Source organism: Pelobates fuscus, chromosome 4, assembly GCF_036172605.1.
Source record: "Pelobates fuscus isolate aPelFus1 chromosome 4, aPelFus1.pri, whole genome shotgun sequence".
In the NCBI taxonomy this organism is placed as follows: Eukaryota; Metazoa; Chordata; class Amphibia; order Anura; family Pelobatidae; genus Pelobates; species Pelobates fuscus.
The window spans coordinates 391,111,767-391,139,143 of NC_086320.1; the positions used below are offsets into that span (position 1 = coordinate 391,111,767).

Sequence of the window (27,377 nt, forward strand, 5' to 3'; positions counted from 1 at the left end):
CAAGTAAACTGGACCCCGGAGTGTGAGCAGGCATTCCAACAATTGAAAAATGCACTGATAAATGCCCCTGTCTTGGCAGCTCCCAATCCAACTAAACGTTTTCTTGTTCACACAGACGCTTCTATGTTTGGATTGGGGGCAGTACTGAGTCAAGTCGGGGCCGATGGCGGGGAACATCCAGTGGCTTACATCAGTCGCAAACTGTTACCTCGAGAAGTAAGCTACGCCGCCATCGAAAAGGAATGCCTGGCTGTGGTGTGGGCCCTAAAGAAGCTACAACCCTATTTATATGGACAGCCCTTTTCCTTGCTCACGGATCACAACCCGTTAGTCTGGCTGAACCGGGTGGCTGGAGACAACGCCAGGCTGCTGCGCTGGAGTTTGGCGCTACAGCCTTTTGACTTTAATATCCAGTACCGGCCGGGTAAGCAGAATGGAAATGCTGACGGGTTGTCAAGACAAACTGACTTAGAGAAATGATCCGTGAGCCCCCGGACATCCCCAAGCCGATCCGTGTTGGATCAGACTGTGTATGCCGGCTTGTGGGCAAGGGGGAGCAGTGTAGCGGATTGGTACCGGGCTGTCCCACGACATGTATGAGAATAAGTGTATTTGGTCATATGGCTGGTTTAATGTGTATGTACATGTATAGAAAGCATGGTATCCGGGTATAATGACAGTTAAATGTATGTAAAGAATTGTATTCCTCTAGTTGTTCGGTAGAATCATTCAAATAAAACAAGGGAATGAAACTACCGAACAACCAGACCACCCAGGAATGAGTGTGCCTCCAATTACCGTTTGCAACAATGTTGCAAACAGGTAATTGGCAATCAGTGCAGTGTGGTCTTTGTCCTCTGGGTGGCCGCCATTCGGGAAACAAACACGTGGCGGCGGCCATCTTAAACTACCGAACAGCGGTGTTTTGCCGTCGAGTGTCTGGAACTAAAATCGGACACTTGACTAGGCAAACACCGCTGAGACCTCCATAGTTCCAGAAATTCGTATGGAAACTACCGAATGACCCGCCGTTCGGTAGAAAGAGCCCCATAAACAAGGGAATTCATTCAAACCCTCTCCAGGCTCTATAACACAGGCAATTCGCCTGTTTTCATTCCCTTGTTTGTGACCGACCGCAGGGCCAAAATGCATGGAACTGTTTTCGGATACTTTACCCATGCGGTCGGTCAAATCTTTGGAACCCCATATCTCACGAACCATTCATCCGAATGGGCTAATTTTTAAGTATGTTGGTCCCCCAGAATAGAGCTATCTGGGGATGTTGGATTTGTGGATGTACCCCAAGTATTTAGGGTACATCCAAAACTCGGGGAAAACTGTGTACACAATAAGGGGATTATGATGCTAGAGGAGGGGAGGAGATCTGTGGGAGGTTACTGCTTAGAGATTGGATAATGTCTTAAGTGATAGAACCTCCTCCCTTGCATGGGAGAGGGCTTTATAAGGAACTGTGGAATAAAGCTTGTCAGACTACTCCTGAAACTGTGTGTCGTCCAGTTATTGGGATTGCGATGGGGATACTGCTGTATTACTTTACCTGCTGGAAACCTTGCCTGTGGACTTAACATCACCTTGTTCCTGAGCCTCACTGGAATCTCTAGTGGAGAATAGCTGTGCAAGATCGGCTCTCCGCTACAGTCTGACCGTGGCTAAGTAGGAGGGGAACCATCAGTCTTAATGATCTCAGCCAATCCAATGGTTTACCATATGAAAGCACAGTGTTTAACTTGGCTATTTCTGCAGAAGTGCTTCAAGTGGCTGTCATTTTAACAATAAAATGTTGAACTGTTTTTGAAGTAGAATCCGCTGAGGGCTGCTTTCTCTACTCTGGCTGCCTGCAAATGCCAGCAGTTTGCTTGAGCAGCTGTGGTAGGATAGAGCAAAGGATGCTGGGCTGGCACCTCAGCGAATCCACTGCAAAATGGTTCAACACTTGAAGGTAGAAAGATGCTGGAGGTTTATTGGCACCATATGCACTTCATTGACTTGAAGTGGTTTTGGTGCTTGACATGTTCTGTCCCCGTTGTCTCTTGCCTTTATTTATATTTATCATATCTTTCTTACACTGGATCTCTAAATTCTGGTGCTGCCGTTTTATTCTCCTCTGGCCACGATGTCCTAGTTTGCACTTTGTGAAATCCTTTTGAAGGATGGATTGTGGGTAAATTAACTTGGCAACTGATATAGACTTATTCCTATCCTCCGCCCATTGCTAAAGAGAAATAGTTCCTATTTCATTTTTTTAATATAAAGTTGTGCTCAAAAGCTTGCATACCCTGGCAGAAATTGTGAAATTGTGGCATAGATTTTAAAAATAAGATTGACCATGCAAAACAAAAAAAAAATTCCCATATTGAAGGATAGTGATCATATAAAGCCATTTATAATCACATCGTTGTTTGTCTCCTTTTTAATCATAATGATAACAGAAATCACCCAAATGGCCCTCGTGGCGAAACCAACCTCGCCACTGGGCATTGGAGAAGCCTGTTTGCCCGCCTCTTGCCTGCTGACTATGGCCCCTGGGAGATTTGGCCCTTTAAATACAGTATTTGGGTATATTGTGTTTTATTATGCTGCTGCTGGATTTTAAAAGACTTGCTGCCCCTTTAAATTGTATTGGAGCAGTTCTGCATCTTTAAATTGGCACTTCGGATGCAGCCATGCCTTCTTTGTTCATTCGAACGAGGTCAGCGGTATGTGTAGCCAAATCCATGGAACTGAAATCGGCTACACATTTCAACGAACACCGCTGACCCTTACCTTCTCCTACACTCCTTTTTCAGCTGCAGAGACTAAGTCCCGTTCGGCAGTTTGAACTCACTGCTATACTAAGCTAAATGCACGAACGGGACTTAGTCATTTTTCTGTGTAAAATAGACCGACCGCACAGCCCAAATCTATGGAACTGTTTTGGGCAGGAAAATGTGCTTGCGGTCAGTCATAAAGGACTTTTTATCTACTGGATGGATTTGTCTGATTTTTGAGAATGTTTATGTTTTAAGTGTGCAGATTGGAGGTATATTTTTACAGTTATAGTACATGTATAAAAACAGTATTTTTCCTGCTTGTGATAATTATGTTAACCCATTGTGTACCATAATTATATCACAGGCAGAGGGGAGGATTTTGTGTGGGAGTGTCTGTGTGTATTGTACGGGTTGATTGGTTGTATTTCAAAACCCTGTGGGCAGTACTAACTTTGTGGATTGGGAATAAAAGAGGCTGTATGTGCCAATACAGTCAGTTCTGCTTGACCCTCAAAACGAAGTGTCGTTTCGTTATTGGGGGAATTGGATTGTATGCCGATTGCCAGCAATGTAAGCTGATTGTATGCTTTTCCTGTTCAGCTGTTTACAGCATTCATATGCTTGAGAGCATTCGTATGCTTCTCCGGTTCGGTGGTTGTGGTGTCTTCTGGAGTGCTTGGAGCCCTCAGGAAGCGCTAGGAGCATCCTTCAACGGAGGTACTCAGTCGGGGTGCCCGTCGATCCGTTACAGTCCTGATCAAAAGTTTACATACCCTTGAATGTTTGGCCTTGTTACAGACACATAAGGTAACACACACGGGTTAAAATGGCAATTAAAGGTTAATTTCCCACACATGTGGCTTTTTAAATTGCAATTAGTGTCTGTGTATGAATAGTCAAGGAGTTTGTTAGCGCTTACGTGGATGCACTGAGCAGGCTAGATACTGAGCCATGGGGAGCAGAAAAGAACTATCAAAAGACCTGTGTAACAAGGTAATGGAACTTTATAAAGATGGAAAAGGATATAAAATACCAAGCCAAGATCAGGTAAAACAAGAAAGATTTCAGCCACAACTGCCAGAAGAATTGTTCAGGATATAAAGAAAACCACAGGTAACCTCAGGAAAAATACAGACTGCTCTGGAAAAAGATGGTGTGGTTGTTTCAAGGAGCACAATACGACGATACTTGAACAAAAATAAACTGCATGGTCGAGTTGCCAGAAAGAAGCCTTTTCTGAACCAATGCCACAAAAAAGCCCAGTTACAATATGTCCGACAACACCTTGACATGCCTCACAGCTTCTGGCACACTGTAATTTGGAGTGACAAGACCAAAATATAGCTTTATGTTCACAACTATAAGCGCTATGTTTGGAGCGGGATCAACAAGGTCTATAGTGAAAAGAATACCATCTCCACTGTGAAGTATGGTGGTGGCTCACTGATGTTTTGGGGGGGGTGAGCTCTAAAGGCACTGGGAATCTTATGAGCATTGATGACAAGTTGAATGCAGCATGTTATGAGAAAATACTGGCAGACAATTTGCATTTTTCTGCACGAAGGCTGCGCATGGGACACTCTTGAACTTTCCAGCATGACAATGACTTTGTCACGGTGCCTGATCGGCACCACAGTGTGGCCGCGCCTGGTTAGTGCAGTCGCACTAAAGAAGGGAGAGGTTACTCACCTCACCCCCCGAGCCTCTTCCTCAATGCAGTTTGTGGATTGGCGTCCGGGACCAGCGTTGGGAGGGACGCCGGTCGCTGCAAGACGGCGCTAATTAATAATGCCGCCCACAATGACGTCACTAATGATGTGAACGTGTGTGCGGCATCACGTTTTTGCCGTGCACACACTTTCTGGGGTCAGAGGACCCAAATCAGCCAATAGCAGGATTTCCTGGGTTATTTAAACCCAAACCTGCAGTTCAGTGCCCTGTCGTGGTTTCCATCCTGTTTGTTATCCGAGAGCACGTTTCTGATTATTGGTTTTTGATCTTGGCTTGACTTGACTTCCTGTATTTCTGGTATCCCTGACCCTTTGGCTTTTTTTCTTTCAGTTTTTATTCCTTTCTGTATTCCTGATCTCTGTTCGTGACTATTCTATTACTTTAATTCCGGCCATTCTAAGGCCCGGTAATACGTTGTTATTGTTTGTATTTGTTACATGTTTTACTTAATTATGCGTGTTGGGCCACTGGTTCATCCTGACAGACTATATAAGCACATGGCCAAGTTGACTCTCCAGTGGTTACAGCAGAAAAAGGTGATCATTGAAATAATCAATCTGGACCAAGTGGTATTCGTCCAAGGAAGGTCATCGACATTTAGTATATGCAAATTAATAGATATATTAGAAATGGCCCCAAAAAAGACTCCCCTCCTAACCCGGTCATTAGATGCGGAGAAAGTTTTTGACAGAGGTGGGTGAAGCTACTTATTACAATTTTATAATATTTATTAATGACATTTGGTTTAAAGGGATCCAATTTGGAAGCAATTATGGCATTATATGTAAATCAATATATCAAAAGTCGTGGCAACGGGTTTAGTTCTGGATGGTTCACATTGGGAATGGAACCAGACAGGGCTGCCTGCTGTCTCCTCTATTATATATGTCTTTCAAAACCCTGGCAGCAGCCATAAGGGATGATGTGGCAATCAGAGGATTTCAAATTGACCAGATCCAATCCAAGAAAAAAAAAAAACATTTAAAAGGAACAAGCGGTTCCAGTGAGCTTATACATCAACTGAAGAAGCCTCTAAGAGAGGCGAAACGTGTTTTGAACTTTTGAACTGTAAGGACTTTATTCTATTTTATTCCTTATTTTCATTCTATTGATGAGATGTACCAATAAAGTGTAGTTTGCACTACGATTGAGTTCCGGTGGATTTTTACTTGGAATCAGAGGGGAAACTAATACTTCAGTGTACAGAAGAGGGAGTAGGATCCCTATAACATCCTATCAAGCCCACACATTGAGCCTAGTGATTACTGGCTCTGATTTTGTGAGTGAACATCTGTTTATCTATATACCATAGTTTTTTACATAGACAATATGATTTTGTTTCTTTGTATTACAGACCGTTGCATATATACATTCATTGCCTATTTGGCGCGATCTACTCCACCTATTGTATGTGTGTTTTAGTTTGGAATTTTTTAGTCTGTTGGTGTGGGTTAAGGGGATGCCACACAGGTGTTGGAGTTATTCGCATCGATTATAATACACTGGGATTTTGTGTATTTTTGTTAGAAATATATAGGGCAAGTAGATTAGCACACGCAATACAAACCCAACAAATAACACCGGAAAATGGTATAAAATAGAACAAAGCCTATCTAAAAGTCAAATCCTTAGCGTACTCCTATGGACAACGCCAGAATTCGATAAAGGACATAAAGTCCTAAAGAGAAAAGATCAAACCTGGTCTTCTAAAATAATTTCAGGTATCTCTCAAAACTGAAATAAGATCAAAATAAGTATGGGCTTAAGATATAAGGTTATTGGGGAAAACAATATTGAGATTTTAAAATATAATATCAAAAATATACATTGAGAAAGATGGAAATAAATGGGTATATCTAAGATAAAGAATATTATAGTACAAAATAAAATAAAGCCCTTTAGGTAATTACAAGAGGAATATCATTTACCAAATAGAGAAATCTTTAATTATTTAGGAGTAAAAAACCTGTATATAGGGGACTCATATCGTATAGAGAGATTATTACTCTCCTTCAAAAAAAGATAATAAAGATATGGAGAAAACTGTTAACATAAAAGCTTTTGATAAATGGTGAAAAGATCTGAATATATCAATAGTTATATCAATAAGGTAATGCACATTTTAAACATAGTCAAAACAAACTATAAAATTATGAATAGGTGGTACAGAGTTCCCACCTTTTTGGCTAAGATACATCCAGCGCTGCCAAATAATTACTGGAGATGTGGCTTAAATAATGGTGATTGCATGCATATCTGGTGGCTACGACCACCGATACAGCTATTTGGGGAAATGATGAGGTTTGAAATAGTACACATTGGGGGTAAGAACCTTACCCTGTGCCCAGAAATATTTATATTACACATGGGATTGGGCAAGTAGCCAAAATATAATCGTGATGTCACCATACACGTCTTGATGGCAGCAAAATGTGTAATTGCAAAGCATTGGAGGACAACTCACACCCTACTTTGGCAAGAAGTGGTGATTCAGTTGATACACCAATTAAGGATGAGAGAGGCTTGTGGATTCAAGCAAAACATTCTACTATATTGGGTTCATACGTAGATACGTTAGGCCACAGCAAAATATAATAAAAGTATAGATAAGAAGGTAAAGAATTGTAGATTATGCTAATGTAGTGTACCTATAATCTTAATTTTAATAATGACAGGAGGCGAATATTTTGCGTAACTTTCTTTACTTTATGCCTCCAGCAGCACAAGTCAATCAATAAACGTTAAACCAATCAGTAACAGGCATCACATCCATATATAAAGCCCTGACAGACACATGGCTTCCTCTTTCTTTGATGCGAAAAACAGTCTGTTATAATGTCATGGAATTCAAATAACAGTCCTGAGTAACGTGTAGCACATAACTTAAAACAAAACTTAAAAAACCATCCAGCTTTATCTTGTCGAATCCATCTATGATGATTACGCTGAAAAGAACAGAAATACGTGAAAGGTGATGGAAACCAACTGTTGTCCACATTAAATCAGTACTATACGGATCTATATTTATATTAAGTTAATATACTGAAACATTAAACAACCATAGTATACTTAATAATCAACATGTATCTAACACATATCAACCAGATAAGCATCCCATAAATAAACTGAAATACCAAAACCTTATAATTACACTGAGAAAATGACAAACCAGAATATTAACCCCTTAAGGACACATGACGGATATATTCCGTCATGATTCCCTTTTGTTCCAGAAGTTGTGTCCTTAAGGGGTTAACATTTTCCAGAGTACAAAAATTAAGAAGGGCTAGAGAGATACCTAGCTCTAAAATTATAGCACTACAATAACCAAAAAGGAGAGGGAAGGGGAGACATATAGGGTACAAAGAAAATATATATATATAGAATAGTAAAAAACTAGTCTTATCTCAGCTAGACAAATGAATAGAAGCGGGGATTTAATTTTTGAACTACCAGAGAGGTCACTGGACAGTTCAGTCTTTTCATGTTTGCCACTTAGGATTATAGGTACATTACGTTAGCATAATCTACAATTGGAGGCTTCATATTTTGCATTTTTAAAGCTGTGGTATGAGCGAGAAGGATGCGTGTGTGGTTGACGAAAATATACGGAAGTAGTCTATCCGTGTCCAATTCATTGCTGTAAAATATAGAGGCCCACCCTTGAAGGCCTGAGAAGCAGCCATGCCTCGTACCGAATGAGTACCCAAAACACGTCTCCACCCCCGCTAGCGATAACAACCAATGAACCCATCTAGACAGAGTAACTGGCTTGTATGGTTGGTATAAGACCAGCAGATGTCCTGAATGTGATAATCTAAGTGTTGTCGTGATCTCCATGTAACAAAGTACCGCTTTAACTGCACAAAGACTGGGAAACCTCCGGGAACAGGGTAAGATACGGACGCGGATAAGATTTAGTTATACGAAACAACCGTAGAAATCATTCCTTCCGGTGATACTGAAAAGACAGTCTACGTCGAACTCCAGTACATCTGATACCCGACGAAAAGACCTAAAAGTAACATGACTATGGCTGACGGAGGGATAGGTCCGTGTTATCTGACTAGTTCCAAAAGAACCAAATCAAAGTCCCAGAACAGTGATACTTTGACGCATGGTTCTGGACAGTTTGATACCCCGCAAAAAGCGGCATATCAAAGGCTCCTGATCGACCGGAGTGTCGTGAATCGTACTATGCGTTAATGGAACGGTCCAATCGTTCCGATCAGCCCGTAGTGAAAAGGTATGATAAAGATTCAGCATCGAGGAGATAGGGGTAATAAAGGGATCACAGTCCCTTTCCATACACCAGTGAACTCCAGGTGTTCCATGCAGATAAGTTATTTGGGGGAATACCTGGTGTCCATGAGTCCCATAATAGGTCTCTAGTTGTTTGCAATAGTCCCTTGACATACCAGTCTCCCCTGAAAGACACCAATCCACCAACTCCAGACGCTCCTGCATCATCAATGGATGATGTTCTCCTTTTGAAACTAACTGAAGGCAAGTTAAAACTGAAGGAGCAGAGGATGATCCCGATTAAGGACAACCATTCTGGGTGCCACGCTTGACTCCTTTACCGTGGTAATGAGTACTATCGAAGTCTTCGCTATTCTGATCCCAATTTCATAGGTGTGTCCGGATCTCAGGCAGTGAACTTTCAGCCGCTGTCTGGCCCGGTAGTGAAGCGGTCCTGGGAAATAGTCAAAGGGTTATGGTGCATTTCCGCCGTACCCGTTGAATTTCCTTACGAATCGTCGCTATCAATGATGTGGGAAGATGTAATCCGCCCAAGGTGGAATCTATTCCGAAGTAGAGGAACTGAATCACTCGGAACTGAGATCGGACCGACTCCTCTCTGTTCACTATGAATCCCAACAATTCCCGAAACTGTAAACATAAATCTCGTTTGTAAACGTAGTCAGGAATTGGATTTGCAAAAGGTCAGTAAGTCGTCTAGGTATGCGACAGCGGATACCATTTGCTCTTCAGTGCGCCGTGACCGGCTTCAGAAACTTCATGAGGCACCATGTGAACCAGTAGGTAAGTGCCCTTCAAATCCAACCTTGCGAACTCCTTTCGAGGAGTAGATCCCATAGGAGATGGATACCTTCCTTCTTGAGTTGTCGGTACGCCCCAAAACCATTGGGTTGGCATAGGTTGATGACTGGGCGATAGTCTCCTGTCTTATTCCTTACTACCAAACCGTTGCTGAGATAAATGGTTCTTCAAACAATAGTCCGTACGCATGAGGTCCTCGCTCTTTCGTCCCTAACTTCAATAGTTTGAAATCCATCTTTAATCTGGCTGCTTTGCGCCGTTCTGTGCACCTGTCTGCCCTGCGTTCCCCAACCTACATATTGCCCTTTGCACCCATTCCCTCACATCGTGAGCTTCTAGAGGTGAGTCTTGGGTGGGGTCAGGTCCGCAAAGTATATAATTGTTTCCCGGGGCTGATAATGTCCAGTATTTCATCCTAACTCGTTTTGAGTCCTTCTCCTACACCTTTACATGGACCCCGGCCTGATCGGTACATAAAATCACGACCGTGATACCGAATTCCATGGTGAGGACAATCTTGTTTCGGTCATAGAGGGCGTGGGCATTCCACCCTGAGCTTGTCTCCGACTTCTTTTACCATAGGCCTCCTGAGCCAGAAGTGGGCAAAGTGTGCTCCGGTAAACACCATTCGGATGACCCTGGGTGTCGGATGGTGCGTGAGTCCAAACAAGAGTGTCCAGTGTGCCAAAGAGAAACCTTTCTTGCTAGGCGGGTCTTGTCACTTTACCTCCTCAGATGGAGACTCTTCTGCTCTCCATTCTTTCATGATCTCCAGAGAAGGGGGAGGGATTAAGTCCTCATACCCTGATGATGGAGCCTGAGATGATTAATGGACAGGACGTTCTGTGAGACGGCTCCGCCAAGTCGGGGTGTTCCCTTTCCCCTTTGGAGCAGCTGCGTTGGAGCCCTTCCAATGGTGTTTAGATGATAAGGTGTCCGACCTAACGTTGTCGGTATCTCTAGCTTCCATTGGTGTTGGTGCCGTTGCACCCGCTCTGTCGGATGGGTTGTTAGCCAGCATATTGGAGAGGACTTCTTCCCCCGGAGATGCCAAAACTTTGATGCTAAACAAAAAAACAGCTATTATTTCTACTAATTAGGACATATATATATATATATATATGTATACACATACGTGTGACGGACCGACTGGGTACTTCCGTCAATAGCTGCTCCCTAGTAATCCTTGAGTACAATAAGCATCGCACCAGACACCGTAAACTCCACAAACCGCCGCAGCTTGGTTGGGTTCTCACTGTCCTCCACCAACCCAAGACTAAGTGCTATAAAACCGAGCATAGGTGATCGTTGAAGTCCAGCGGTGTTCGGGAGTTCACCGCTACCTGTTTTCATGCGAACAAGATGGCCGCATAGGAATTGCGGCCACCTAGACGAACACTTAGAACACTGCGGTGGAAATTTCTACAAAGTAGCAATTAGGCTTAACAAGTTCCATGGTGGTCTCCGGTTCGTGCGGCTGTTCGGTTCCCACGAACTAAGTCTGTTCACATATTTATTTATTTTTAAAAAAGGGCCCGTAGTCTTTTGGTAAGAGGCTGGCCAGCAGGCCCCTCAAGCACCCGTGAATAGGTTCAGTTCGACACACACACACACACACCACACACACCACCACAAGGGACACTAAAGGGACTCAAAAAGTCCTAATTTTAAAAAAAGCCTTAAAAGTGATTGTGCCACTTAAAGTGTGTATCTCATTTTAATGTAGTTTTGGGCCTGGACTCTGTTTGCTGACAAATCCCAACTAAAAACCTTGCTATTTATAGAGGTGCGATAAGCTTTTTCCTCAGTCAGGAATACAAACCGTACTAAAGCCTGTATTACCCCAAATTCTGGCAAACCTCTTTCTCTAACTTGGGTCTCACTTTAATATTTTCTGATTATTATTTTTTTTAAATATTAAAATATACATATTTATATATAAAATGTATCAACATATCAAAATGTTAAAATATTTTTCAAAATAATACATCATTTAAAAAAAAAAAAAAGTTTATTAAAAAATATTGAACATGGCCTTGATTATAAGGTGCATAGGTCCAAACTTTTCGTGGCTTATGGTCTAGTGGTAGATGATAAAACCAGAAGATGATCAGATTGTGGAGGAGGGTAAAGTGATCGCTGAATGATCTATCACAACGTCTATATGTTGAAGAGATTAGTAGTCCGTGACTATGAAGAAGTGGGTTTCCAGAAGCTGACTGAAGCCAAGGAATGCAGAGCAGAGTCTAAAAGAGTAATGCAAATGATTCCAGTTGGAAGATGCAGCACAGTAGAAGTTCTGGAGGTAGTGATATAAGCAGAAGAAAGGTGTAAGTCAAAAACAGAACAAGGAAGGTAGCTCAGAAAAGACTTAATAAGAGCTTAACAATTTAACAATTTGGTAAGGTCTTTTTTTATTATTATTATGGGACTTATATGTAGCCTTAAGTTGGGCTGGCGAAATATGCAGCTGAAGATGAATGGAGAGTGAGAAATGTGAGCTTAGCAGACCTGTTCATGATACACTGCGAAATGGTGAAGTGCTAGACTAAGGAGTTGCAGTTAGATATTTTGAATAGACATTGACTAAACCGATGTAAGAGAGAGGGTAATAGGTCCGGAGCGAAGATATTGTCATGAATGTTGCCAGTATACTGATCATACCTAAAGGAATATATTACGGTGCCAAGTGAAGATGTGTAGGTAACCCATGAGATAACAGAATTGCACATATATATTATGTCAAATGGTAATCTATTGAGTTATAGATGTAAGGGGAATTTGTGAAGAGACGTCATCTGAGTATTTCCTCATGTCTGAGTCTAGGGCAGATTTCCTCATGTTTTGGAATGTAGGGCAGATTTCCTCATGTCTCAGGATGTAGGGCAGATTTCCTCATGTCTCGGGATGTAGGGCAGATTTCCTCATGTTTTGGGATATAGGGCAGATTTCCTCATGTTTTGGGATATAGGGCAGATTTCCTCATGTTTTGGGATATAGGGCAGATTTCCTCATGTCTCAGGATATAGGGCAGATTTCCTCATGTTTTGGGATCTAGGGCAGATTTCCTCATGTCTCAGGATGTAGAGCAGATTTCCTCATGTTTTGGGATGTAGGGCAGATTTCCTCATGTTTTGGAATGTAGGGCAGATTTCCCCATGTTTTGGGATGTAGGTCAGATTTGCTTATGTTTTGGGATATAGGACAGATTTCCTCATGTCTCAGGATGTAGGGCAGATTTCCTCATGTCTCAGGATGTAGGGCAGATTTCCTCATGTTTTGGGATGTAGGGCAGATTTCCTCATGATTTGGGATATATGGCAGATTTCCTCATGTCTCAGGATGTAGGGCAGATTTCCTCATGTTTCAGGATGTAGGGCAGATTTCCTCATGTCTCGGGATGTAGGTCAGATTTCCTCATGTCTCGGGGGATGTAGGGCAGATTTCCTCATGTTTTGGAATGTAGGGCAGATTTCCTCATGTCTCGGGATATAGGGCAGATTTGCTAATGTCTCTGGATGTAGGGCAGATTTCCTCATGTTTTGGGATGTAGGGCAGATTTCCTCATGTCTCAGGATGTAGGGCAGATTTCCTCATGTTTTGGGATGTAGGGCAGATTTCCTCATGTAGGGCAGATTTCCTCATGTTTCAGGATGTAGGGCAGATTTCCTCATGTCTCGAGATGTAGGGCAGATTTCCTCATGTCTCGGGATGTAGGGCAGATTTCCTCATGTTTCGAGATGTAGGGCAGATTTCCTCATGTCTCGTGATATAGGGCAGATTTCCTCATGTCTCGGGATATAGGGCAGATTTGCTAATGTCTCGGGATATAGGGCAGATTTCCTCATGTCTCAGGATGTCAGGCAGATTTCCTCATGTTTTGGGATATAGGGCAGATTTCCTCATGTTTTGGAATGTAGGGCAGATTTCCTTATGTCTCGGGATGTAGGGCAGATTGCCTCATGTCTCGGGGGATGTAGGGCAGATTTCCTCATGTCTCAGGGTGTAGCGCAGATTTCCTCATGTCTCAGGATATAGGGCAGATTTCCTCATGTTTTGGGATGTAGGGCAGATTTCCTCATGTCTCGGGGGATGTAGGGCAGATGTCCTCATGTCTCGGGGGATGTAGGGCAGATTTCCTCATGTCTCGGGGGATGTAGGGCAGATTTCCTCATGTCTCGGGGGATGTAGGGCAGATTTCCTCATGTCTCGGGGGATGTAGGGCAGATTTCCTCATGTTTCAGGATGTAGGGCAAATTTCCTCATGTCTCGGGAGATGTAGGGCAGATTTCCTCATGTCTCGGGATGTAGGGCAGATTTCCTCATGTCTCAGGATGAGGATTTCCTTGTGTCTCAGAATGTATGACAGATTTCCTTGTTTCTCAGGGTGAAGGGTGGATTTCCCTGTGTCTCTGGTGTAGGGCAGGTATTCTCATGTCTCAGGGTCTAGGGCAGGTTTCCTCATGTTAGGAAAGACCTTCTCTCTGTAATACATGTGAGAAATGTCAATGTCTTTGATTATTCAGGTTTAACAAGATTGCAAGCTTTTCAGAACAGATATGATTTTTTTTTTTAAATTACTCTTTGATGTAATGCATTTGTTACATGTCTGACTTCATATAATTGTGTTATATGGTAAATACCACCTTTTAATGTATCACCATGCAAGGTTCTCTCAGTTCAGTTCACATGAGGTTTCCCTTCTCATGACACAGGGTGATTACAATGTTATATACATTATGTACTGTCCCAGTCTTCAATTATTAAGGAGATGACACATTAGCATGACCTATCCTTTTTATATTCATTATGAGATATTATTATTAGAATAATTCCTACTGCTAACTCCTTTAACTAGAGACTTTCTCCTCAAATGCCCCTTTGCTACTCGTTTTCTACTCTCACAGTAGTGAAGCTCTGACTCTTCTCATATCCCAGAGATATGTCCTATTATCATGATGCAGCAAGTCCCTTCCTCCTCTTGTTTCCTGTAGATAGGCCATCTTCCCCTCATATTCTGTAGAGAATCCCCTCTTATTTCATACTTTGTAGGGAAGCCTCTCTTGTTCCATACACTGTAGAGAGGCTCTTTTGTTTAATGCTGTAGAGAAGCCTTTCTCATTAAATACCCATGAAAAGGCCATTCCTCTTATTTTATCTGTAGAAGAGGCTCTTCTATTTCTTTTTGTCCCCAGAGGTTTATTGTAGACCCTAGAGGCTATTCATCTTTTTGTATACTGTTGAGAGGCTTTTCTCCTATTTGGACCTTTAGCAAGTCTCTTACTTACTAAGCTTATTGACATGATCCCTCCTCTCCTGTAGATTAGCAAAATCCTTTATAGTATTCTGTCTCATAGTAAGATCCTTCCTCCTCTTATATTGTTTACCAAGATCCCTTCTCCTTTAATATTGTTTTAAGAAGGGGTTTCCTCCTCCCATAGTGCTTGGTGGCCCAACCTCCTCTCATCCTGTAGTGAGGTCCTACCTCCTCTCTCATCTCTTAGTGAGGTTCTACCTCCTCTCTCATCCCGTAGTGAGGCCCTACCTCCTCTCTCATCCCGTAGTGAGGCCCTACCTCCTCTCTCATCCCGTAGTGAGGTCCTACCTCCTGTCTCAATCCCGTAGTGAGGCCCTACCTCCTCTCTCATCCCATAGTAAGGCCCTACCTCCTCTCTCATCCCGTAGTGAGGTCCTACCTCCTCTCTCATCCCGTAGTGAGGTCCTTCCTCCTCTCTCATCCTGTAGTGAGGTCCTTCCTCCTCTCTCATCCCGTAGTGAGGTCTTTCCTCCTCTCTCATCCCGTAGTGAGGTCCTTCCTCCTCTCTCATCCCGTAGTGAGGTCCTTCCTCCTCTCTCATCCCGTAGTGAGGTCCTTCCTCCTCTCTCATCCCGTAGTGAGGTCCTTCCTCCTCTCTCATCCCGTAGTGAGGTCCTTCCTCCTCTCTCATCCCGTAGTGAGGTCCTTCCTCCTCTCTCATCCCGTAGTGAGGTCCTTCCTCCTCTCTCATCCCGTAGTGAGGTCCTTCCTCCTCTCTCATCCCGTAGTGAGGTCCTTCCTCCTCTCTCATCCCGTAGTGAGGTCCTTCCTCCTCTCTCATCCCGTAGTGAGGTCCTACCTCCTCTCTCATCCCGTAGTGAGGTCCTACCTCCTCTCTCATCCCGTAGTGAGGTCCTACCTCCTCTCTCATCCCGTAGTGAGGCCCTATCTCCTATCTCATCCCGTAGTGAGGCCCTACCTCCTTTCTCTTCCCATAATGAGGCTGTTACTCCACTCGTATACCCCTCTGAAGCCCTTTCTCTCCTCTCTCATGCATTAACAATGCCCTTCCTCTCCTCTACCATCCCTTTGTGAAACACCTTTTCACTCATTAAGGCTGTAGTACTTATGGCAGAGGCTCATTCCTCTTTATTTTTTTTCAGACGAGGGACTGTGCTAGGCCCTATACCACCGATTGCACACTGCAATACAAAACCAATTTCTTTATTTCACAGTGCCAATACTGCAGTGAAATCTGACCTTAACTAATTAACTGCCTTTTCCTGCAAGGAAAACACAATAAAATAGGTTTAAATTATACAATTTTTATTGAAAAAAACTTTGCCACCAACTCTAATAAATACAATTTAAGAAAAAGTAATGGAAAAAAACAAAACAAATTGACCTTTTTAATAAAAAGGGAATTGCCAAACCTGGTCTTACAAATTCCCCAATGTAACTTTTTCTTAAACTGCTGCCTTTTCAGTTCATCTAAATATGTTACCCAGACAATGTGTGTATAGCAGCTGATATGAGCCAATCTCTGTAATTGCACAACATATGAAGCAGGACAAATGCAATTTTCTCCTCCCTGGAGCAAACTATGCAAAAGGCCCCTTCCTTAGTTCGAGCAGTCACACCCATTTGTCCAGCTTGTCTATGTTAGAGTACCTGTCTTGTGTTTATCATATGGCCTGTGTGCCAACAGAAAGGTCTCTGCATGCCAGCTGTGGCATGCGTGCCATAGGTTCGCCATTGCTGCCCTGTACCATACATTGTACTTACCTTCCCTTGTGTCATAAGATGAGGTTTCCCTTTATATCATGTGAACGCAATCTGCATCATGCCTTAGATTGTGGGTATCCTTTTCTCCCATGTGTCTCAATGTTGAGGTCGTCCCTTTTCTGTACTGGAACTTTCACCTTTTCTAGACTGGGACGTTTCAGAGGCTCCCGCTGGCTCCCTTGCCTCCTCCACAGAGCCGTGTGTCTGTGCTTCGCAAGTATCTGACTGCTCACTCTACCAACTGCCCCTGAGTGCTGCCCCAGGGGTGCTATGGGTGGCCTTATACCCCATGGACCACGGGGTACTGACTGAACGGAAATATACGGGACAATCCCTTCCCACTGTGCCTGGGCAGGGGATGCTGAGTGCTGGAGACCCCCCAGTTGGACAGCTGCTCTCCACCCTGCAGCCTGCACGAACTTGCCCCTTCTAACTCATGGACACTCGGATTGGGGGGGCCAATGTGGGAACCCCCACCTAATCGTGGCCCATCTTATTGACATGCTGCTGTTTCTTCCTGTCTGAATGTAATCCTTGTGCTCTGTATATGGTTACTGAGTATCTCCCTGGGAAGCACTTACTGCAGATTGTACCTCCCTGCTCTCCCACTATCTATAAATACGCCTGTACATACAGAGATCTATACCAGCCGGAGACTCTTCGTCTAGGATGCTGTTTTGTACCAGATTCTCCTCCACTGTTCTCCGGTTGCTTCCCTTCCCCTCAGTCTGTAACTAAATAAAATAATTGGAATGGTACAGCCTCTCTGGGTCTTCCTTTTGCCCTCTCTGTGGTCACGCGTGTCTATCCTGTGGCTTCATTTCACGCCTCTCGCCATGGATTCCCGCTGCTGCCCTGTTGAGACACAGGATAGGAGGGGGGCTGGGGTGTTTTGGGTAGTAGGTGAGTGTGTGCAGTATGCTTCCTCCTACCCCTTTGTAATGGGATTTAATATAGTCTTTCTTATGGGGATGGGGGCATAGTTTGCAGTCTAATGCTGTGTGAATGTGTGTGCATGCAATGCCTCAGCCTCTATCTTATTAAAGTGTGCAGGATACCCTTGTAGTGTCTGAGTGTGCAGATCCTCCTACTGTGTCATTGCAATATCTGACAATCTTATTGTTATTAAGGTGTGTGTGTGTGTAGTACCTCATCTCATCACATTGTTATTACAGTGTGTGTATGCAGTGCCTCCTCCCATATCATTATTATAATAAAGGTGTGTGTGCGCAGTGCCTCCTCCCGTACTGTTGTTGTAATTAAGGTGTGTGTGCGCGCAGTGCCTCCTCCCGTACTGTTGTTTAATTAAGGTGTGTGTGCAATGCCTCCTCCCGTACTGTTGTTGTAATTAAGGTATATGTGCAGTGCCTCCTCCCGTACTGTTGTTGTAATTAAGGTGTGTGTGCAGTGCCTCCTCCCGTACTGTTGTTGTTATTAAGGTGTGTGTGTGTGCGTGCAGTGCCTCCTCCCGTACTGTTGTTGTAATTAAGGTGTGTGTGCGCGCAGTGCCTCCTCCCGTACTGTTGTTGTAATTAAGGTGTGTGTGCGCGCAGTGCCTCCTCCCGTACTGTTGTTGTAATTAAGGTGTGTGTGCAATGCCTCCTCCCGTACTATTGTTGTAATTAAGGTATATGTGCAGTGCCTCCTCCCGTACTGTTGTTGTAATTAAGGTGTGTGTGCAGTGCCTCCTCCCGTACTGTTGTTGTTATTAAGGTGTGTGTGCAATGCCTCCTCCCGTACTGTTGTTGTTATTAAGGTGTGTGTGCAGTGCCTCCTCCCGTACTGTTGTTGTTATTAAGGTGTGTGTGCAATGCCTCCTCCCGTACTGTTGTTGTAATTAAAGTGTGTGTGCAGTGCCTCCTCCCGTACTGTTGTTGTTATTAAGGTGTGTGTGCAATGCCTCCTCCCGTACTGTTGTTGTTATTAAGGTGTGTGTGCAGTGCCTCCTCCCGTACTGTTGTTGTAATTAAGGTGTGTGTGCAGTGCCTCCTCCCGTACTGTTGTTGTAATTAAGGTGTGTGTGCAGTGCCTCCTCCCGTACTGTTGTTGTAATTAAGGTGTGTGTGCAGTGCCTCCTCCTGTACTGTTGTTGTTGTTGTTAAGGTGTGTGTGCAATGCCTCCTCCCGTACTGTTGTTGTAATTAAGGTATATGTGCAGTGCCTCCTCCCGTACTGTTAAGGTGTGTGTACAATGCCTCCTCCCGTACTGTTGTTGTAATTAAGGTGTGTGTGCAATGCCTCCTCCCGTACTATTGTTGTAATTAAGGTATATGTGCAGTGCCTCCTCCCGTACTGTTATTAAGGTGTGTGTACAATGCCTCCTCCCGTACTGTTGTTGTAATTAAGGTGTGTGTGCAGTGCCTCCTCCCGTACTGTTGTAGTAATTAAGGTGTGTGTGCCGTGCCTCCTCCCGTACTGTTGTTGTAATTAAGGTGTGTGTGCAGTGCCTCCTCCTGTACTGTTGTTGTTGTTAAGGTGTGTGTGCAATGCCTCCTCCCGTATTGTTATTAAGGTGTGTGTACAATGCCTCCTCCCGTACTGTTGTTGTAATTAAGGTGTGTGTGCAATGCCTCCTCCCGTACTATTGTTGTAATTAAGGTATATGTGCAGTGCCTCCTCCCGTACTGTTATTAAGGTGTGTGTACAATGCCTCCTCCCGTACTGTTGTTGTAATTAAGGTGTGTGTGCAATGCCTCCTCCCGTACTATTGTTGTAATTAAGGTATATGTGCAGTGCCTCCTCCCGTACTGTTATTAAGGTGTGTGTACAATGCCTCCTCCCGTACTGTTGTTGTAATTAAGGTGTGTGTGCAATGCCTCCTCCCGTACTGTTGTTGTAATTAAGGTATATGTGCAGTGCCTCCTCCCGTACTGTTGTTCTAAATAAGGTGTGTGTGTGCAATGCCTCCTCCCATATCATTATTGTAATAAAGGTGTGTGCACAGTGCCTCCTTCTGTACTGTTGTTATTAAGGCGTGTGTGCTGTGCCTCCTCCTGTATTGTTGTAATGTGTGACTGTATCTTGTTCTCTTCCAGTCTCGGAGGGGAGCAGAGGTGGACAGAGAGAAGCGGGCCCCGGAATGTAAATCTGAGAGTGTTGGCAGTGGAAGAGCCATACCTATCAAACAGGTGGGGCCCCTGGCTAGAACTTGGGTGTGAGTGAGGTGTGTGCGTGTGCATAGGGGCAGCAAGGAGGGCCAGTAACATCGTTATACTTATAATGGGTAAGAGTTGTCGCTCTTATTATGAGATAGTGCTGTAGCGCCAGCTGGAATCCCATCTGTGTCACCATAATCCTGCACCGTGCACCTGCTCTCACAATGCGTGCATGGAATACTGTCTGTAACAGCACCTGCTCTCACAATGCGTGCATGGAATACTGTCTGTAACAGCACCTGCTCTCACAATGCGTGCATGGAATACTGTCTGTAACAGCACCTGCTCTCACAATGCGTGCATGGAATACTGTCTGTAACAGCACCTGCTCTCACAATGTGTGTATGGAATACTGTCTGTAACAGCACCTGTGTGCAACTCAGCCTGTGTGGGTGCGCTGTGAGTGTCGCTCAGCCTGTATGTATGCGCTGTGAGTGTCGCTCAGCCTGTGTGGGTGCGCTGTGAGTGTCGCTCAGCCTGTGTGGGTGCGCTGTGAGTGTCGCTCAGCCTGTGTGGGTGCCCTGTGAGTGTCGCTCAGCCTATGTGGGTGCGCTCTGAGTGTCGCTCAGCCTGTGTGGGTAAGCTGTGGGTGTCGCTCAGCCTGTGTGGGTGAGCTGTGGGTGTCGCTCAGCCTGTGTGGGTGAGCTGTGGGTGTCGCTCAGCCTGTGTGGGTGCTCTGTGAGGGTCGCTCAGCCTGTGTGGGTGCTCTGTGAGGGTCGCTCAGCCTGTGTGGGTGCCCTGTGAGTGTCGCTCAGCCTGTGTGGGTGCCCTGTGAGTGTCGCTCAGCCTGTGTGGGTGCCCTGTGAGTGTCGCTCAGGCTGTGTGGGTGCGCTGTGAGTGTCGCTCAGGCTGTGTGGGTGCGCTGTGAGTGTCGCTCAGGCTGTGTGGGTGCGCTGTGAGTGTCGCTCAGCCTGTGTGGGTGCGCTGTGAGTGTCGCTCAGCCTATGTGGGTGCGCTGTGAGTGTCGCTCAGCCTGTGTGGGTAAGCTGTGGGTGTCGCTCAGCCTGTGTGGGTGAGCTGTGGGTGTCGCTCAGCCTGTGTGGGTGCTCTGTGGGTGTCGCTCAGCCTGTGTGGGTGCTCTGTGAGGGTCGCTCAGCCTGTGTGGGTGCCCTGTGAGGGTCGCTCAGCCTGTGTGGGTGCCCTGTGAGGGTCGCTCAGCCTGTGTGGGTGCCCTGTGAGGGTCGCTCAGCCTGTGTGGGTGCGCTGTGAGTGTCGCTCAGCCTGTGTGGGTGCGCTGTGAGTGTCGCTCAGCCTGTGTGGGTGCGCTGTGAGTGTCGCTCAGCCTGTGTGGGTGCGCTGTGAGTGTCGCTCAGCCTGTGTGGGTGCGCTGTGAGTGTCGCTCAGCCTGTGTGGGTGCGCTGTGAGTGTCGCTCAGCCTGTGTGGGTGCGCTGTGAGTGTCGCTCAGCCTGTGTGGGTGCGCTGTGAGTGTCGCTCAGCCTGTGTGGGTGCGCTGTGAGTGTCGCTCAGCCTGTGTGGGTGCGCTGTGAGTGTCGCTCAGCCTGTGTGGGTGCGCTGTGAGTGTCGCTCAGCCTGTGTGGGTGCGCTGTGAGTGTCGCTCAGCCTGTGTGGGTGCGCTGTGAGGGTCGCTCAGCCTGTGTGGGTGCGCTGTGAGGGTCGCTCAGCCTGTGTGGGTGCGCTGTGAGTGTCGCTCAGCCTGTGTGGGTGCGCTGTGAGGGTCGCTCAGCCTGTGTGGGTGCGCTGTGAGGGTCGCTCAGCCTGTGTGGGTGCGCTGTGAGGGTCGCTCAGCCTGTGTGGGTGCGCTGTGAGGGTCGCTCAGCCTGTGTGGGTGAGCTGTGGGTGTCGCTCAGCCTGTGTGGGTGAGCTGTGGGTGTCGCTCAGCCTGTGTGGGTGCTCTGTGAGGGTCGCTCAGCCTGTGTGGGTGCCCTGTGAGTGTCGCTCAGCCTGTGTGGGTGCGCTGTGAGTGTCGCTCAGGCTTTGTGAGTGTCTCTCATACTTTTTGGTAGTACTTGATGCTTTGTTTAATCTGTGTCCATTACTTTGCTTCAGTGTCTGTAACTCTTTAGTAATTTAGTTACCATTTAATATATCTCTATAGTTCTTTATACAATATTTATAATGCTCATTGTACTATATCTCTATAGCACAATTCAATATACACTATATGACCAAAGGTATGTGGGCACGTTACTAATTTTTGAGATCAGGAGTTTCAGCCTCACTCATTGCTAACAGACAAAGACTGGCAGTACAGTGGCACAGTCGTAGGATGCCACCTTTAACACAATCTTCTGAAACAAACAGATTCCACTACCACAAAGTGAAGACATAAAAGCTGAAATTACAGACTGTAGGAAAATGTCACATTTTGGTTGTATGGACTTATTACATTGCAATAAATCCTCACCTTCCCAGAACTTTCTGCATGGTGTCAGCTGCGTGCAGTCTTTAGTTTTGTATTATGTGAAATTGCTGTCGTACTCTGTGCCCCCGTCAACTAGAAATTATAATATTGAGAAGCATGTAGGAAAAAGATAAAAGTGCTCTGTGTGCAAGAATAGGCGCTTATCGGAAATGTCAATCTCTTAGCAGCTACCACACTGATATCCACCAAATTCTATACACTGTGCGGTAAGGAGGTTTAAATCCACCATCAATCTCCTAGCGCTGTGCCCCATGTTTATAACTTGAGGTATGACACAGTCTAATTGAACAGAAGGGAGAAACAAAACTTCTGCTTAATATGTATAGTTATAATAGAGCCAAGTGTAGGACTTAATCACAATCACTTTGCTGTTTCAGGGTAAAACCTTTCCCTATTAATTCTTCTTATTAAGCACAAAAAAACAGAGAATTGCTTCTAGTGTAGTATACCAGGAACTGACAGAGAATTGCTTCTAGTGTAGTATATCCGTAACACAGAGAATGGTTTCTAGTGTAGTATATCGGGAACAGACAGAGAATGGCTTCTAGTGTAGTATATCTGGAACAGACAGAGAATTGCTTCTAGTGTAGTATATCAGGAACAGACAGAGAATTGCTTCTAGTGTAGTATATCAGGAACAGACAGAGAATGGCTTCTAGTGTAGTATATCAGGAACAGACAGAGAATGGCTTCTAGTGTAGTATATCCGTAACACAGAGAATGGTTTCTAGTGTAGTATATCGGGAACAGACAGAGAATGGCTTCTAGTGTAGTATATCTGGAACAGACAGAGAATTGCTTCTAGTGTAGTATATCAGGAACAGACAGAGAATTGCTTCTAGTGTAGTATATCAGGAACAGACAGAGAATGGCTTCTAGTGTAGTATATCCGTAACACAGAGAATGGTTTCTAGTGTAGTATATCGGGAACAGACAGAGAATGGCTTCTAGTGTAGTATATCAGGAACAGACAGAGAATTGCTTCTAGTGTAGTATATCCGGAACAGACAGAGCATGGCTTCTAGTGTAGTATATCCAGAACAGACAGAGAATGGCTTCTAGTGTAGTATATCCAGAACAGACAGAGAATGGCTTCTAGTGTAGTATATCTGGAACAGACAGAGAATGGCTTCTAGTGTAGTATATCCAGAACAGACAGAGAATGGCTTCTAGTGTAGTATATCCAGAACAGACAGAGAATGGCTTCTAGTGTAGTATATCAGGAACAGACAGAGAATGGCTTCTAGTGTAGTATATCAGGAACAGACAGAGAATAGCTTCTAGTGTAGTATATCAGGAACAGACTGAGAATGGCTTCTAGTGTAGTGTATCCGGAACTGACAGAGAATTGCTTCTAGTGTAGTATATCCGTAACACAGAGAATGGTTTCTAGTGTAGTATATCTGGAACAGACCAAGAATGGCTTCTAGTGTAGTATATCCAGAACAGACAGAGAATGGCTTCTAGTGTAGTATATCCGGAACAGACAGAGAATGGCTTCTAGTGTAGTATATCTGGACCAGACAGAGAATGGCTTCTAGTGTAGTATATCTGGACCAGACAGAGAATGGCTTCTAGTGTAGTATATCTGGACCAGACAGAGAATGGCTTCTAGTGTAGCATATCCGGAACAGACAGAGAATGGCTTCTAGTGTAGTATATCCGGAACAGACAGAGAATGGCTTCTAGTGTAGTATATCCGGAACAGACAGAGCATGGCTTCTAGTGTAGTATATCAGGAACAGACAGAGAATGGCTTCTAGTGTAATATATCAGGAACAGACAGAGAATGGCTTCTAGTGTAGTATATCCAGAACAGACCGAGAATGGCTTCTAGTGTAGTATATCAGGAACAGACAGAGAATGGCTTCTAGTGTAGGGTATCAGGAACAGACAGAGAATGGCTTCTAGTGTAGTATATCCGTAACACAGAGAATGGCTTCTAGTGTAGTATATCCGTAACACAGAGAATTGCTTCTAGTGTAGTATATCCGTAACACAGAGAATGGCTTCTAGTGTAGTATATCCGGAACAGACAGAGAATGGCTTCTAGTGTAGTATATCCGTAACACAGAAAATGGTTTCTAGTGTAGTATATCCGGAACAGACAGAGAATGGCTTCTAGTGTAGGATATCCGGAACAGACAGAGAATGACTTCTAGTGTAGTATGTCCAGAACAGACAGAGAATGGCTTCTAGTGTAGTATATCAGGAACAGACAGAGAATGGCTTCTAGTGTAGTATATCCAGAACAGACAGAGAATGGCTTCTAGTGTAGTATATCCAGAACAGACAGAGAATGGCTTCTAGTGTAGTATATCCAGAACAGACAGAGAATGGCTTCTAGTGTAGTTTATTCAGAACAGACAGAGAATGGCTTCTAGTGTAGTATATCCAGAACAGACCGAGAATGGCTTCTAGTGTAGTATATCAGGAACAGACAAAGAATGGCTTCTAGTGTAGTATATCCAGAACAGACAGAGAATGGCTTCTAGTGTAGTATATCCAGAACAGACAGAGAATGGTTTCTAGTTTAGTATATCCAGAACAGACAGAGAATGGCTTCTAGTGTAGTATATCCGGAACAGACAGAGAATGGCTTCTAGTGTAGTATATCCGGAACAGACAGAGAATGGCTTCTAGTGTAGTATATCAGGAAGAGACAGAGAATGGCTTCTAGTGTAGTGTATCCGGAACTGACAGAGAATTGCTTCTAGTGTAGTGTATCCGTAACACAGAGAATGGTTTCTAGTGTAGTATATCGGGAACAGACCGAGAATGGCTTCTAGTGTAGTATATCCGTAACACAGAAAATGGCTTCTAGTGTAGTATATCCGGAACAGACAGAGAATGACTTCTAGTGTAGTATGTCCAGAACAGACAGAGAATGGCTTCTAGTGTAGTATATCCAGAACAGACAGAGAATGGCTTCTAGTGTAGTATATCCAGAACAGACAGAGAATGGCTTCTAGTGTAGTATATCCGGAACAGACAGAGAATGGCTTCTAGTGTAGTATATCCGGAACAGACAGAGAATGGCTTCTAGTGTAGTATATCCGGAACAGACAGAGAATGGCTTCTAGTGTAGTATATCTGGACCAGACAGAGAATGGCTTCTAGTGTAGCATATCCGGAATAGACAGAGAATGGCTTCTAGTGTAGTATATCCGGAACAGACAGAGAATGGCTTCTAGTGTAGTATATCCGGAACAGACAGAGAATGGCTTCTAGTGTAGTATATCCAGAACAGACAGAGAATGGCTTCTAGTGTAGTATATCCGGAACAGACAGAGAATGGCTTCTAGTGTAGTATATCCGGAACAGACAGAGAATGGCTTCTAGTGTAGTATATCCGGAACAGACAGAGAATGGCTTCTAGTGTAGTATATCTGGACCAGACAGAGAATGGCTTCTAGTGTAGCATATCCGGAATAGACAGAGAATGGCTTCTAGTGTAGTATATCCGGAACAGACAGAGAATGGCTTCTAGTGTAGTATATCCGGAACAGACAGAGAATGGCTTCTAGTGTAGTATATCAGGAACAGACAGAGAATGGCTTCTAGTGTAATATATCTGGAACAGACAGAGAATGGCTTCTAGTGTAGTATATCCAGAACAGACAGAGAATGGCTTCTAGTGTAGTATATCCGTAACACAGAGAATGGTTTCTAGTGTAGTATATCAGGAACAGACAGAGAATGGCTTCTAGTGTAGTTTATCAGGAACAGACAGAGAATGGCTTCTAGTGTAGTATATCAGGAACAGACAGAGAATTGCTTCTAGTGTAGTATATCAGAAACAGACAGAGAATTGCTTCTAGTGTAGTATATCCAGAACAGACAGAGAATGGCTTCTAGTGTAGTATATCCAGAACAGACAGAGAATGGCTTCTAGTGTAGTATATCAGGAACAGACAGAGAATGGCTTCTAGTGTAGTATATCAGGAACAGACAGAGAATGGCTTCTAGTGTAGTATATCTGGAACAGACAGAGTATGGCTTCTAGTGTAGTATATCCAGAACAGACAGAGAATGGCTTCTAGTGTAGTATATCCGGAACAGACCGAGAATGGCTTCTAGTGTAGTATATCCAGAACAGACAGAGAATAGCTTCTAGTGTAGTATATCAGGAACAGACAGAGAATGGCTTCTAGTGTAGTATATCCAGAACAGACCGAGAATGGCTTCTAGTGTAGTATATCAGGAACAGACAGAGAATGGCTTCTAGTGTAGTATATCCAGAACAGACAGAGAATGGCTTCTAGTGTAGTATATCCAGAACAGACAGAGAATGGCTTCTAGTGTAGTTTATCCAGAACAGACAGAGAATGGCTTCTAGTGTAGTATATCAGGAACAGACAGAGAATGGCTTCTAGTGTAGTATATCAGGAACAGACAGAGAATGGCCTCTAGTGTAGTATATCAGGAACAGACAGAGAATGGCTTCTAGTGTAGTATATCAGGAACAGACAGAGAATGGCTTCTAGTGTAGTATATCCAGAACAGACAGAGAATGGCTTCTAGTGTAGTATATCAGGAACAGACAGAGAATGGCTTCTAGTGGAGTATATCCAGTACAGACAGAGAATGGCTTCTAGTGTAGTATATCAGGAACAGATAGAGAATTGGACTGTGTGTTACCTCAAGTTATAAATTAGGGGGAAGTGTGTTATGTTAGTGCTCCACTTTAGGAGATTGGTGGTGGATTTCTCCTTCCAAACTCCTTACCGCACAGTGTAAAAAGAACAGCCCATTGATACTCAGAGCAGGGTATATCGAGCCTCACATCAGCCTGAGCAATGCCAAGCGTTGGCTGGAGCACACCATCAGTGGCCTCTGAAGTGATGTTAAGCATGCCACCACTGGACTGTTAGTGATGTAAAGCATGCCACCAGTGGACTGTGAGTGATGTAAAGCACGCCACCACTGGACTGTTAGTGATGTAAAGCACGCCACCACTGGACTGTTAGTGATGTAAAGCATGCCACCAGTGGACTGTGAGTGATGTAAAGCACGCCACCACTGGACTGTGAGTGATGTAAAGCACGCCACCACTGGACTGTTAGTGATGTAAAGCACGCCACCACTGGACTGTTAGTGATGTAAAGCATGCCACCAGTGGACTGTGAGTGATGTAAAGCACGCCACCACTGGACTGTTAGTGATGTAAAGCACGCCACCACTGGACTGTTAGTGATTTAAAGCACGCCACCACTGGACTGTTAGTGAT

The 27,377-nt window shown here is 44.4% G+C and overlaps 1 protein-coding gene across 4 annotated transcripts in view; it reads left to right on the forward strand.

The window, feature by feature from the left end:
- AGAP3 (ArfGAP with GTPase domain, ankyrin repeat and PH domain 3) overlaps positions 1–27,377 on the forward strand; it is a 255,558-nt gene that overhangs the window by 161,025 nt on the left and 67,156 nt on the right. For 3 of the 4 annotated variants that reach the window (XM_063452953.1, XM_063452952.1, XM_063452950.1), the window contains exon 9: positions 19,644–19,736. The exons of the other annotated variant lie outside the window; for it this stretch is intronic. In XM_063452953.1, coding sequence (XP_063309023.1) covers positions 19,644–19,736 — 93 coding nt within the window. The remainder of the gene's footprint in view (positions 1–19,643; positions 19,737–27,377) is intronic. 4 annotated transcript variants of the gene reach the window in all.